This window comes from Neophocaena asiaeorientalis, unplaced genomic scaffold, assembly GCF_003031525.2.
Source record: "Neophocaena asiaeorientalis asiaeorientalis breed wild unplaced genomic scaffold, Neophocaena_asiaeorientalis_V1.1 scaffold218, whole genome shotgun sequence".
In the NCBI taxonomy this organism is placed as follows: Eukaryota; Metazoa; Chordata; class Mammalia; order Artiodactyla; family Phocoenidae; genus Neophocaena; species Neophocaena asiaeorientalis.
The window spans coordinates 12994106-13009016 of NW_020172818.1; the positions used below are offsets into that span (position 1 = coordinate 12994106).

General features: G+C 38.5%; 1 protein-coding gene across 9 annotated transcripts in view; it reads right to left on the minus strand.

Moving 5' to 3' along the window:
* The window catches only part of SLC9B2 (solute carrier family 9 member B2), a 47828-nt gene that overhangs the window by 10693 nt on the left and 22224 nt on the right, over window positions 1-14911 (minus strand). For 7 of the 9 annotated variants that reach the window (XM_024741755.1, XM_024741753.1, XM_024741754.1 and 4 more), the window contains 6 exons: window positions 12268-12410; window positions 11256-11383; window positions 9861-10036; window positions 6494-6600; window positions 4078-4227; window positions 580-688 (listed from right to left, as the gene is read on the minus strand). In XM_024741755.1, the coding sequence (XP_024597523.1) occupies window positions 580-688; window positions 4078-4227; window positions 6494-6600; window positions 9861-10036; window positions 11256-11383; window positions 12268-12410 (813 nt within the window). The other 2 variants (XM_024741757.1, XM_024741758.1) reach the window with 2 other exon arrangements.

Genomic DNA, 14911 nt, shown 5'->3' on the forward strand with positions numbered 1-14911 from the left:
AAGAATCTATGTGTAAGATCCAGAAAGAGGTGGCAGGGGATGGGATCCCTAGTATGGACAGAAGAATACTGTGATGCAAGGAAAGGAGGAAGTAATGAGTATATGTGTGTAAATTAATTTTTAAGTGAAGCGCTATGAATTAAGAGAGTTTTAACATAATGGCTTTCAAATGTGTGAATGAATAAAAGAATGAATGAACAAACATTTTTATTCTATGGGTACCTATTATAGAACTCACTAGTTATCTTTAAAATTCTGGCCCTTGATCAGGGTAAGGCTAGATGAACATTTTTATCCTTGGAAAAACACTTTAAGGCCTGCATTTTTTTTTTTTTTTCTTTCAAGGCCTGCATTTTATTGATGGCAGTCAGCAGTGTCACTTTTCTTTACAAGGAACAATATTTAAAGGTATAAAATTTACTGTCTTAGATTGACAAACATTATTTTCTAACGAACTGCTCTAAAAGACTTAGCTCGTTACTTTTTTATATAATTGTGACAATGGGAACCACTGAACACATACCTACTAAAGATATTTCAACTGAATATAAGAAGAGTTGATTTTAGTAAAATTCTTACCTACAGTTTCTGGTCTGAGAGCTGTAATGGCTACCTCTGCTCCAATCAGTCCAAAGAGAAGGGGCTGAAAGATGAACCAGGCAACTGCTATAACCTTTTCAACATCTGCCTAAAAGGAACACACACACACACACACAAACACAGACTTTCATTATATGAATTTAGAAGTTCTAAGAATTTTACTAATTTGAAATTTGAGTCAATTTGACCTGAGATAGCCTTTACCTCTGTAGCATCTACAAATAAGAAGTTAGCTAGAAGAGAGCAAAATATTGCGCAAAGATATTTCTAACACAATTTAGATATATGAGGAACTTTAGTGTTGGTTTACAAGTAAATGTTAATTATAAAGAGTTTTACAAAGTAATCTTAGGACTTCTGCTTCTGAATACATAATCTGTGTGTATGTATTATAATGAATAATATTATATTAACTATATTATTATTACATTATTGCATAGTTTAAAATTTTGTTAATTTTCATTCAACAATATGATTTAAAGACGTTATATCAGTGCATATATCTAGATATTCACCTCATAATTGCTGCATAGTAATCTGTGGTATGGAAGTACCATAGTTGATTCAATCATTTCTTTATCAATAGGCCTTTAAGTTGTTTCCAATTTTTTCTTTATAAAAAAATACTGTTTGTGGATATCTCAAATCACGCACAAAGATAAAATCCAGGTATAACAAAGTGCTGTGCTGTGCCAGTTATTAATTTACTGCCCTTTGGCTCCAAATCTGCCTTTCCTTGTTTCTCTGCAGAAAATGGAGCTGGGCCCTTTAAACATTTCACCTTTGCCAGCTGGTACCATATTAAGTATTGTCAGTAGAAGGTGCTGAAATACATTGCAAGAGAAGGAACTCTTCCTGGTTTCTGTGCCTCTTCCCAGCAAGATCTTCCAGCACAAGGCTCCTGCAGTCCAGGTGGCTTCTCCAGTGCCAGGGTCTTGCAGTGCATGGTGCTAGCAGCTTTCCCCAGCCTACACCTGGGGTGGTTTCGTAGCCACCTCCCTTGGGCCATATACCTCCCCATGCACCCTAGAGGGTGGATTTCCTATAAGTTTGGAGAGGAGATTTCTAGTAAATTTTGTAGGTAGGGCACCATGGTGATTTCTGTGTCACCCAGTGAACCAAGGCTCTAACAAGGTCTGGATTCTCAGCCCTGGGGGAGGGAGTAGTGAGGTGACCAGGAGAGGTGGAAGGGTGTGCTTTATCTCAGCCCTAGGAGTTTATAGCTGCTATTCCTATATTATTTAGGGGTCTCTTTACATCTTACAAGCCAATCCCTTGTTAACTGATCCCCAGGATGGTTAATAATAAACTTCCCTATTCCAGTTACTATGTGATTTCTCTTTCTTTAGGAGACCCTATTTGATATAAGCATAACTTTATAACACATAATGCAAACATCCTAGGAAAAGACTGACACAATTGACCATGCAAAACTAAAATGTCTGTGGCAAAATAAACCATAAAAAAGACAGTGACAAACCAGGAGAAAATAACTGTACTACGTGTAACAGAATAAGGGACAATGTCCAATCAATAAGAAAAAGATAGAGACCCTAGTAGAAAAATGGGCAATGCATATGCACAAGTAATTGTACAAGAAGAAACACAAACAGGCAAAAACCCTGAGACACTAAAACTCAGTAATTAGAGAAACACAAATTAAAATGATATACCATATTTTGGGGAAAGGGGGTAATCACATTGAAAAAAAACACAAAAAGTTTTAACAACGTAAAGTATTTGTAAGATTGTATAATTGAATCTTTGTAAGATTCAATTTGTAAGATTGAATAATTGGTAGGACAGCAAACTGACAACGCTTTTTTGGAGGGCAATTTAGCAGTACCCAGTACAGTACCTAAGAATTTACATTTAACAGATTTTTTCAGTCACCATTAAGAATCTTTATTTTGGGGGACTTCCCTGGTGGCACAGGGTTAAGAATCCGCCTGCCAATGCAGGGGACATGGGTTCGAACTCTGGTCTGTGAAGATCCCACATGCCGCAGAGCAACTAAGCCCGTGTGCCACTACTGAGCCCGTGAGCCACAACTACTGAGCCCGTGTGCCACAACTACCGAAGCCCGCGTGGCTAGAGCCCATGCTCCACGATAAAGAGAAGCCACCACAGTGAGAAGCCTGCACACTGCAACGAGGAGTAGCTCCAGCTCTCTGCAACTAGAGAATAGCCCGCACACAGCAACAAAGACCCAACGCAGCCAATAAATAAATAAATAAATACTTTGTTTTTTAAATCTATATTTTTGGACCACATTTTTACCCTTACAATTACATGTTCTTAAGGATATGCACTTCCATATATGCATGGAATTCCGACAAAGGAGGATTACATTGTTTCTCTATTTTCTTCAGTTATGATTTCTGATATGTTTATTAGGGTGAAGATTCTATTTCCTCTTAGCTTATAAAGACAGCATCTGTGAGGGGATTTGTTGATTTTTTTATATAATTCTATTCCTCTATCATGAAAAAAGTTATGTTTCTACATCATAAGGAATCAGATGATGAATGAGGTTCAAATTCTGCCACCCACTAACTGCAAGCCACTTGCCCTTAGCACCTCATTTTTCTCATCTGCAAAATGAGAGGTTTATATTAGAAAACATCCAAGATCTTTTATCATTTAATGACAATGACTAGTTCTGCCCCAACAGGTCCAGTTGCCACCCTTCCATGTATCTTTAAATTTTACTTTTGAATTTAAATTTTAGAGTATATCGTAGCTAAAACTAAGACTTTGATACTCACAGTTGTAAAGAACAAAATTCAACTATATTAACTTATAGGTTACTTAGCCTTTTGTTGTTTAAGGAAGGTCCTCAAAAATATTTCATGTATTCAGAACTCCAATGAGAGCAGAAGTCCTAAAGAGTTTTCTCTATCAAATTATTTTTACTTCTAAACTGAAGACTAAAGCCATGATTTGTATTTTGACTTTAACATTTTAGACTAATTGAACATCAGATATAGGCTTACATATTATATAATTTAAGAAAGGGAGAAGAGTCACAATGTATCTTCTTGTGGCTTTTCATAACTTCAAAAACAAAATGAATTTGTTTATAAAGAAAATGGAGGGCTTCCCTGGTGGCGCAGTGGTTGAGAGTCCACAGGCTCAGCAGCCATGGCTCACGGGCCCAGCCGCTCCGCGGCATGTGGGATCTTCCCAGACTGGGGCACGAACCCGCGTCCCCTGCATCGGCAGGCGGACTCTCAACCACCGCGCCACCAGGGAAGCCCAGTAAATATGTTTTAAGTAAAGACCTTAAGTTCTAGATTTGTATGTAAGGGGAAAAAGATGTGTGTGTGTGAACTTGGACATACATTTACAGATGTATAGAAAATAGCTTTTATGATTAAATAATTTCATTAATTTGATGTTAAGAAAGTATCTGGAAAGAAAAAATTAATCTGATCAGAAAGTGATCATGAGCAGAAGAACTTAAAATGAATTCACCTTTGCGCTGGCCCATCCCTTGCCTGCAAGGAAAGCCAGGACCAGCGTGCACAGTCCTCCTGCCCCAGGGAAACCAAAATACATGCTGCTGAACACAGCCAGCACAGACAGCCCCCAGACCAGGAATGCTCTCTTCCACACGAGCTTGTCCTAGAGGAGGAGAGAGGTTGGTTAGCTCAATTACTTCATATAACTGATTTCTAACTATTGGTTTTTCCATATTCAGGACTTAGTAGAAAATAAAAACGTCTGTGTCTGAGCATATAAATGCACGACAGAACATTTACTTTCTTTTCCTTAGTAAAAGTAGAGTTAGCACATGTACAGATGTTAGGTGCCTCTCCCAGGAATACCAGTTATCCTTCTCTGCAGTTATCAAAGCAGAATTCCACAGGGCTAAATGCAACAGCAGAAAAAAGAACATAGGTTTTTGGGGACAGAGAGACCAGGGATAAAATTTCAGCTTTTACACCACGGACATATGTAGTTGGCCATATTACTTAAGCTCTTCAAGTCTTCTTTCCCCGTTCCCTGAAGCAGTTACATCACAGGGATTCTGTGAAGGCTAAAGATATGATGATATCTTTATAAGATAAGATAAAATGATATCTCTATTATTTTTAGTTTCTCTGTTCACTCTTTAATTTGATACTCTCCTGGTTTTTCTTTCTAAATGCTTGAATACCAAGAAGCTTTAAGAGGCTGTAGGCAGAGTAGTTTTTCATTGTTGATTTTTTTTCAACTTTTTAGTTTCTATTGGAGAATAGCTGATTAACAACGTTGTGATAGTTTCAGGTGCAGAGCAAAGCGACTCAGCCATACATAGACATGTATCCATTCTCCCCCAAACTCCCTTCCCATCCAGGCTGCCACATAACACTGAGCAGAGTTCCCTGTGCTACACAGGGTCCCTACAAGTAGGTCCTTGTTGTTGATTTTTAAAGTCTCAGAAATGTGTACCTCTTTCCTTTCACTTTTCCGTTTGGCCTTTTAAACTTCTTGATTGCTTTAGAAGGCAGGCAGGCTTTTTAGAAGTGCTTGGCTTGGAGGCGTGCAGGCTCTGGCGGTGGGTTACCTGAGTTCATTCCCAGCTCCACTGCTTTCTAGCTATGTGACTTTGTTTAAATCATTTCTCCCTAAGCCTCAATTTCCTCATCAGTAAAATGCTCATATTAACAGTACTCTTTTCATGAGTTATTGTACGGAGTGCACTAGATCAGCACTTTCCAACAGAACATTCAGTGTCGACAGAAATTTCTGTATCTGCATTGTCTACGGTAGTGTTCTGTATCTGCGATGGCCACATGTAGCTTAGTGGCTGCTATACTGAACTAGTGGCACTCTATTGTACATACCACATCATTTTATACACGGTAAACAACAAAATGTAAGCTATCATTTTTCTCTTTAATTTGCTGTTTAATTAGAAAATCCTATAACTTTCTATTACGCATTCATAAAATCTACAATCTACGATTGAAGCTTTTTGCGCACAGTAAAAATTCAAACCAGCATACATTCAGGTAATGTTAATATTAATGTTCTTACGTACAGTTCTACTTAAGTTTCTAATTCCATTCAAAATGCTCTGAAATCTCAAAATAATGCCAGTTCTTCTAGGGAAAAAAAAAGACTTTTATATGTTTATCTAAGAGACGAGGGGGGTAAAGGAAAACAAACAAAACCTTTGTTTATTAAGAAATCACTATGTACAGTAAAGGACTTTGATATCTTTGGTGAGAAATGTTGAACTATATGATATGAGATGATAAGGTCTGTCTATTTGATAGTATTAGAATCTAAGGTATTTTGGGACTTCCCTGGAGGTCCAGTGTTTAAGACTTCGCCTTCCAGTGCAGGGGATGTGGGTTCAATCCCTGGTCTGGCAGCTAAGATCCCACATGCTTCGTGGCCAAAAAACATAAAACAGAGGCAATATTGTAACAAATTCAATAAAGACTTTAAAAAAAATGATCCACATCAAAAAAAGTCTTTAAAAAAAAAGAATCTAAGGTATTTTGATACTAAAAAAAGAGGCCCCCAAAGCCATTTTATATCTTGATTTAGTTGACTATTATGAGTAATAATAAAACTAAAATAAATAAAAATATTAAAATTAATATAAATAAAAAGACATATTGTATTATTTTAGAATTGATGTTATTTGTTTTACAGTAAAGTTTGAAGTATACAGAATATAAATTAGAGAAGAAAATTCCAGGACTGCATTAAAAATCTTATACATCCAGCCCTCTTCATAAATCTCATGGACAGCGCTAATATTGCAATGAGCAGTTTTAAAATGGGGGGCCATTTTCTAAATCACATAATTCACATCAGCTTTCAGGGGAGTGTTCTAGAATGCTTCTCCAATGACATGTTAGAGCACGACTTACCCACAGATTATTTCGTTTACCTGGTCACTGCTTGGAAAATACTGAATAAAAAATCCAAGAAGCAATCCAGTTGCCATACCAACTACCACCTCCAAAACTCCTTTGAGGACATTAAAAACTGTGGAGCCTTAAAAAAAACATAAAAAGAAAAACTTGAGACAGAATTCTAAATCCATAAATGCACAGATGTTAATCATTAACATAAAGAGTCTAATTATATAGAAGGAAAATGTACAGATCTTTCCTGCTTTCCATATTCTTAAAATGTCTAATAAAATGGGCCTCCATTAAGAAAGGTATACATATTATTGGAGATAAATTTAAAAATAGGCATAAGCTATGATTTGTGTACTTTTTTCTATGTTTACTTCAGTATAAATTTACATAATTTATTATTTACTAAGAAAATATGAAAGATAAAATTCATAAATCAGGTCTAATTTGTTCTACTGTATTATATGCATAGGCTGGGTGAGCAGACAGATCTAGTATTCAAATTTCCATTTAAGAGCCTGATTTTTTAATAATAAATGCATATTGATTTTAGTAGCTCTAATATATACAGAATACAGTAACTTAAGAATTTGGCAATAAAAGTAAAATCTTTTCTTACTACAATGAACGTAGGGGACTTACTCCTTCTCAAATGTTATTTCTAAGATTAAATCTGAAAATAAATTATTTTTGAAATTGCTCTTGGAAGAGTCTTTATTCGTTGCTTAGTTTCTTTGAAATATCACAATATAGAGGTAAGTAAACTATATTTTCCCCCATAGCAAACAGGATTTAGGAAACTTTAATTTAAAAAAAATCTTTGCTAGCACATTGTGCAGAAAATTATATTAATATTGCTCAATATATACAGCCATCCTCACAAACTGTTCTAAGAGAATATGTACTAACCAGTTATGTGGTTTCTTATTATTATAATTTCGGGTACAGCATATGCCACCCCTAAGGTATGCCACTTTGGCATAAGGATTATTTTGAGCTGAAGGCAATTGAGAAGAAACATATACAAAATAAGCTCTCTGCCATCTCCCTATTTGCTTTTAAAAGGACATAAATTTGTAAAGCTCTCCCTCTCCCCTCTCCATCAGGAATGACAGAAGTTAACCACTGAGGCCACGTGGAACCCTAATCAGCCCAGGGACAGCACCAGAGGAATCTACATAACAAAGTGCTGAAACCAGCCCTTATCTAACAATAGTTTGCTCGTATATTTGCCTTTCCCCAATAAGTCCTTTTCCTTTGTCTTGCACTTCTCTACAAAATCACTGTTCTCCACTAAGATGCTTTATAAGCCCCAATTCTAACCACCCCTTGAGTTACTCACCACTGCGTACTCCAGTGTGTAAGCAGGACGCACGCACATGCTAGTAAACATTTTCTCTTGTTAAGCTGTCTTTGGTCAGTCTGATTTACAGGGTCCCAGCCAATGAACCTAAGGTGGGTAGAGGTGAAATAGCTTTTCCTCCCCTATGGTTTCTATCATCTCTCTTATTTAAAAGAATAATTACCTCTGTAGTAATTTTACTTAGCTAGGATAGCTCTCTGCTAGGTAATGGTGGGACTGTCAAAAGCATCTAGCTGTGATAGTAGCCTATGTCTTGAGCTAATATGGTAAATAATTTACTATAAATGTGTAGAAAGGAGCCAATTAGTTTCAGTCTCTGCTATAGTAAGGTTGTTTTAAAAAACAATACTTCTTGGGCCCTACCTCTGAAAATTCTGATTCAGTAAATCTGGCAGGGCTTGGGATCCACATTTTAAAGAAGCTCCAGGGGCTTCCCTGGTGGTGCAGTGGTTGAGAGTCCGCCTGCCGATGCAGGGGATACCGGTTTGTGCCCTGGTCCGGGAAGATCGCACATGCCGCGGAGCGGCTGTGCCTGTGAGCCATGGCCGCTGAGCCTGCGCGTCCGGAGCCTGTGCTCCGCAACGGGAGAGGCCACAGCAGTGAGAGGCCCGCGTACCGAAAAAAAAAAAAAAAGAAGCTCCAGATGGTTCCAAGCAAAAGGCCTAAGGACCACATTTAGTCCACATTTAGTGGGGCAGGGCAGAGGGAATACAGCACTGCTGACTGGGAAGGTTCTGCAGGTAGTCCACAGCTGGCAGCCCTGCAGACCCTCCTCGTTGCCCTCCCTGCCCTGCTCTCCCCATCCCCTGTGATTCTAATGCAAACTGTTGCTCTAAAGCCATGGTTTCCATTCCCAGAAGTTCTAATTTAATTGGCCTAAGGCAGTGCCTACAAGAGTATTTTAAAAAACTCCCCACGTAATTCTAGTATGCAGCTGAGGCTGAGAGCTATTGTTTAAAAGGTGTATACCAGGAAAACAGTGCAAACATACTTCTGGATAGGTAGAGCAGAGTTTTTTTTGTTTTTGTTTTTTTTTATCTGCAAATAAGCACTTTATTATCAAACAGTTTAGCATCAGAACAAGGTTTCCAAAAGAGAAAAAAGTGAAGATTTGACTTAATAGATAAGAGGAAATCCTCACTGGTTCTTGAACAAGAAGGTAACCTTATGAAAGCCATGTTTTTGATAAGATTAATTTAACCAGTGACATATGGCAGGGACTGGATGTAAGGCAACTTTGGGGCAACAGGAAGAGGCGAAGTTCTAGGTACTCAGCAGAAATCATATATAACCCCCCAAAATGGGACAATAACTACAGCGGGGTGGAGAGGCTAAAAATACATGACTTTCTATGAAGGCGTGTTCCCACTAAGTAATCTGAAGCTAAATTTAAGCTACAATTACATTTTGTCAATAATATGAAATTGCAAATCTTATTTCCAACTCTTGGACGTGGATTAAAAAATGAACTCAAATTTATGCTGTGCCAAAGGAGAGTAAGGGTACTGAATAATAGTGGGAGAGAAAAAAATGCCTTAAGTTCTTTTTCATTACTACTTAAAACATAATGCATCCATTTCCAACACTTGGTAAGTATGGAAAAGATACCCATTAAAATCATTGCTGCTATTACCCACCAAATGTTAAAACTGTTCCTGTTTTAGAAGAGCGCTCTTCCTCCCACTTGGCCTGCTGTCATTGTGCTCATTGAAAGTCTACTCATCCCTTGTGTGGTCTCCAAGATTAAACTTTCCCAGAGGCTCCATGTAGAAGCTGTTTTAGTCCTTCTCTAAATCTTCTTTAAGTCCTTTGACTCTCCCCTTACTGCACTTACCAAACTGCTTGAGCAGTCTATGTCTAGAGGGTGAAGCCACTGGTCCCTTCCTAGTATGGAACTAAATCTTGGGAGTTGACTTTTTCCATTTTAATTTGCCTTAATTAATTATCAAGCAACTATGCCATGCTTGTAACACCACAGTCTATGTTTCTAGAGTGCAAGAGAACAGCACGTTGTGAACGGATCCCTGTACCTGTGGAAAAGGCCATGCCCAGGCAGGTGTTGAAGCCAGTGATGGCCAGAATATCATCGAAGCTGCCAGCAGCCATGAGTAAGGTCGGGACGCCTTTTTCAACACCATAGCCTCCTTCCTGCAAAAGGAGCATTGAAGGCACCACGACAGCTGGAGATACAGCGCCTAAAACAAAACTAAGCAGACAGTACTTTAGGCATTTATGACAGTATCTTACTATTATTATTATTGTTGTTGAAAGTATAATAACCTCTACTCTTTTAGAGGTTACACTTTGGACAGCTAAAGTCTTTCAGATGGGAGCAAAGCACCAACCCAGAAACACATACATATATGCAAGTTCTATAGAACACTTTTTTCAAAGTATGGCCATGGATAACCTGTGTTAGAACTACTTAGGCTGCCTAAAAAGTTCTATTTATGGGTGGTATAGAAGACCTAACGGGGTTAGGCCCCAGGAATCTGCCTTTTTTAAAAAACAAAACATTATGGTATGAGGTTTGAAAAACATGGCCATAGACTTTTTGGATTGGAACCCAGTGACGTTAGGCCTTTTACCAGGATAGAGTATGTAAAATAAGACAACAGATTAGAAGGAAAAGGCCATAACGACATTGACAGTGACACTCATAATGGCAGCAGTAGTAACACCAGAAAGCATTTTATAGTGCTTACTACATGCCAAACACCATTTTAAGCACTTTACATATATTAATTTAATCCTCACAATAACGCCATGAAAAAGCTACAATCATTATCTTTGTTTTGCAAATGAGTAAACTGAGGCACAGAGAGATTAAATAACTGGCCAAAGATTGCATAACACAAAGTCATAGAGCTGGGATTTGAATCCAAGCAGTATAGCTCCAGGGTCCTAACCCTGAGAAATAAGAACTTCTTACTTGTTGCATACTTACTAGTACTAAATTCTAAGTACTTTCATATTTATTTAATTCTCATGGCTTTTAACCATTAGAAATAAGAACTGACAGTGGAAGGAAGAGACAGCAGAACCATCTAATCAAACAGTCTGGTGACAAAAGAAGGAGGAAAACACTTCTGGGTGTTGATGACCATTGATACATTTATTATCCTTTATACCAGACTCTGAGGTGAGATCTGGCATCTCTCTCACCAGTCTGGAATCACGTATAGGTAAAAGATCATTACTTCTTCAACAGTTTAAATTATTATAATCACTGCAAAAGCGAGACATACTATACTATACTATATACATATACTATCATTTGAAGTTATAATATTTAGATTATGCTGATATCGATGTTGTATTTTTTGATGTCCTTAAGAAAATGCTATTACGTGTTCACTTGTAAGGAATCGGTGAAAGCCCTAAATGTCTGTGCATATTTTCATACAATAAAGAAAAACCATTACCCCAGCATAAATCCCCATTGCCATGGTAAACCCATGAGGAAGTGGGCAAGAAGAGCAGATGCACACGCCTCCACAAGACAAGGACCCAAGGATAATCTTACACAAACACCCTTCAACTTCTTCAGGGCCTGCAATAGAAAACTAGACATACTAAAATAATTCTCTAAAGACATGCAGAGATTATGACATTAAACGCTCTTGCTTCAATATTCAGCCCACATCTGGATCATCACAAATCTTCCAGGAATGTTCCACTTAGAACATCTAGTGTTCTAAGTGTTTAGAGCTAGCTTATTTATTCCTCATAGCAGCCCTACGATATGGGTAATATTATGCCCATTTTGTAGATGTCCTCATCTAAAAAGGCTCAAGTTAAAGTGATTTGCCTATGATCATGACATTGGTGAGTTGTGGAGCTAGGTTTGCACCCAGGCAGGCTGCTTCCAGAGTCTTTCAGATGGGAGAATCCCCACGCTAGCTGATTTAACCCTCTCAGTGTTAGCTTTATTTATAATTCATGGTCCCAAAATGAGGCTTGGGTGAAAACCTCTGTCCCCCAAAACATGCACTTCTAAATCAAAACATTCCAAAAATTCATTCCTAATGTAAAAAAGCATTTAAAAACCTCATACTTGAGACTCATTCTATACAGGAGGCAGTTTCCTGAGCCAGTACAGTTAGCCCTAAACTCTTATATAGGGCTTCCCATGCCAAAAATATGATGTCTTCTCTCTCATGACCATAATTTATAACTATGGCCCATATCTCTGTCAGAGAAAAGGGGGGGGCCTTTATTCTTGGTGCTGTCCCCACATAGTAACTCCACCTTTCTCCAAGAAAGAGTATGGGAACATCTTCTGGGGAGAGTTCTGCATGAAACAGATTCTCTTCTCTTCTTGAGAATGTCATGCACAATGCCCACTTCCCTTTCCCAAAGCTCAGTGATTCTCAACACTGGCAGTGGTGAAGGAACAAAATTCCTAGTCAATAATTAGAAATCTGTACTTCATACATTTGAATCAAGCCCAAGGCCAGCGCGAACCAATATGACAGCCAGGGCTATGCTTCTCAAAGCAGAAGACCACTTGTGCTGGATCTGTACGTTATCACTGATGACAGGGATATTTCTGATGAGAAACCCAGCAAGCAGCATGCCTAGAATGGAAAAGTCAAACAGCTCTTTAGTTAGTTTTTAAATACAGGCAATAGGTTTTGGCACTTTAGCTGTGAAAGAGACTACCCTATAATCCTAGGAAATACTTCCTTTTTTGCTTATCCATTAGGTGAAATTAGGTTAAGCTTTTAATTAAAATAATATAATAAATTAGAGGAGCTAAGACAAGGCTTTAATATGAAGATAAAAACAACAAATTAGAATAATTAATAATTCCTAAATAACTGAACCTGAAAGGGAGAAACAGGATGCAGTATTTGGATAGAAAGTGTGATCAAATTCTAAATGTAAAATGTTTTAATAGAATGTCCAGGGACTTCCCTGGTGGTGCAGTGGTTAAGAATCTGCCTTGCAATGCAGGGGACGTGGGTTCGATCCCTAGTCGGGGAACTAAGATCCCACATGCCGCGGGGCAACTAAGTCCATGTGCCGCAACTACTGAGCTCACATGCTCTGCAGCTCGCGCACCACAATGAAGATCCCGCGTGCCACAACTAAGACCCAACGCAGCCAAAAATAAATAAATATTAATAAAAATACAATGTCCAACTTAGTCATCCCTTTGTGTGCAACTAGCAAAGAGCTCCTGACAGTATTGCCTATGTCAGATTACCTGAAATGTCAATAAATACCTACATGGATTCCATTTTACCTTCAAACAGGATAATTTAAGGAAAAAACTCCCACACAACCTGCTCTGCAAAGGCTTAACATGAGTTATGATGAAATGGACATTGCTCTGTCACGTCAGCTGGTGACTCTTTTTTCATTCAGCCATTCAACATTCACCAAATGCCTTCAGTATTTTAGATACTATAATAGGCACTAGAGATATAATAATGGACAAAAACTGGGTACTACACCTCAACAGGCTTTCAGCCTCTAGGGGAGCAAGACAAATTGACAATCTGAATTTTATGGAAGCATGAGGAGGTATTGTATGAGCTGAGACGGGAGGGGTGAGTCAGAGGGGTGCAAAGAAGGAGAAAATGGGTAAAGAGGCCGGGGAGTTGAAAAGTTTCTGAAAGAGAAAGCAGTTTCTTCCAAGGTATGAAAAAGAAGTGTGACATTCTAGGAACTGCAAGTAGCTGAGTGTGACTGAGGAAACTGAGTAGTTTGTGAGGGAATCCTGCCCTCAATGATAATACCTCATGCCCATGCAAAGGGAAAGACTTCTCCGGCAGATACTGTGAGGCTTCTACCCTCCGTTCTCCAGCACTACCCTCTTCTCACCATGTCCTTATAAGCACCACCCGTTACATGACTGGACAAATTTACTAGTGTTGGGATGTTTTGAATGTAAGCTATGAGAATAGAAAAGAATCACCCGTGTGGGTTTTTGTGACTTGCTCCAGACACCGTTAGGTAAAGGAGCATCACTCCCAGGCATCTTTCATCACTGCCATTTAATCTGGAAGAAGGTCTCTAAGTTCTGAATTCTGCAGTCATGGTCTTTCTAGAATTTGTGAAAATATAAACTAGTCTACAATAACTATTTTTAAAAGAATAATGAGAATAATAATATATGCTTATGGTAAAATTAAAAATTACTGACAAGTGTAAAGTGACAAGTATATGCCCAACCCCAAGGGCAACTTATTTTTTCTTTTGCAGTACGCGGGCCTCTCACTGTTGTGGCCTCTCCCGTTGCGGAGCACAGGCTCCGGACACACAGGCTCAGCGGCCATGGCTCACGGGCCCAGCCACTCCGCGGCATGTGGGATCTTCCCGGACCGGGGCACGAACCCGTGTCCCCTGCATCGGTAGGCGGACTCTCAACCACTGCGCCACCAGGGAAGCCCCCAAGGGCAACTTTTGATCTTCATTTCCCAAAGGTTTCCATTGTTAAGGATTATTTGTACCCTTCCAGAAAGTTTCTATACCTATTTAAGCATGCCTCTGTGTGTGTGTGTGTGTGTGTGTGCGCTTTCATGTTTGTGTGTGTGCGTGTGTGTGTGTGTGTGTGTGTGTGTGCTGGACACAAATGAAAGCATGTTTATATACCATTGTATAATATTTCCCTATTTAACAATATATCCTGGATATATTCCCATTGGTATATATATATCTGCCTTATTTTATAATAGTTGCAATAGTATCTCATTGTTTGGAAGTACCATCATTTTGGAACCAATTAATGGACTTTAAGATTTTTCATTACAAACAGTGCTGAAATGAGCACAGTTCATACATCAAGTATTTATTAAGTGCCTACTACATGCCAGACCCTTATGATACCCTGCTAATACAGATAGCAGCTAGACCAACATGGTCCTTGTCTATATGGAGCTTATATGTTTGTAGGTTTGTGTAAGTATATCCACAGGATAATCCCTAGCAGTGGAAATGTTAAGCCCTAGGGTACAGGCATATTTCATTTTCATAGATATTGATGAATTACCAAGCCCAAAATGCTGCACTAACCCTATATTTCATTAATATGTCAATAGTTCCTTACTGAAACTTAAAATGTGGATCTAAA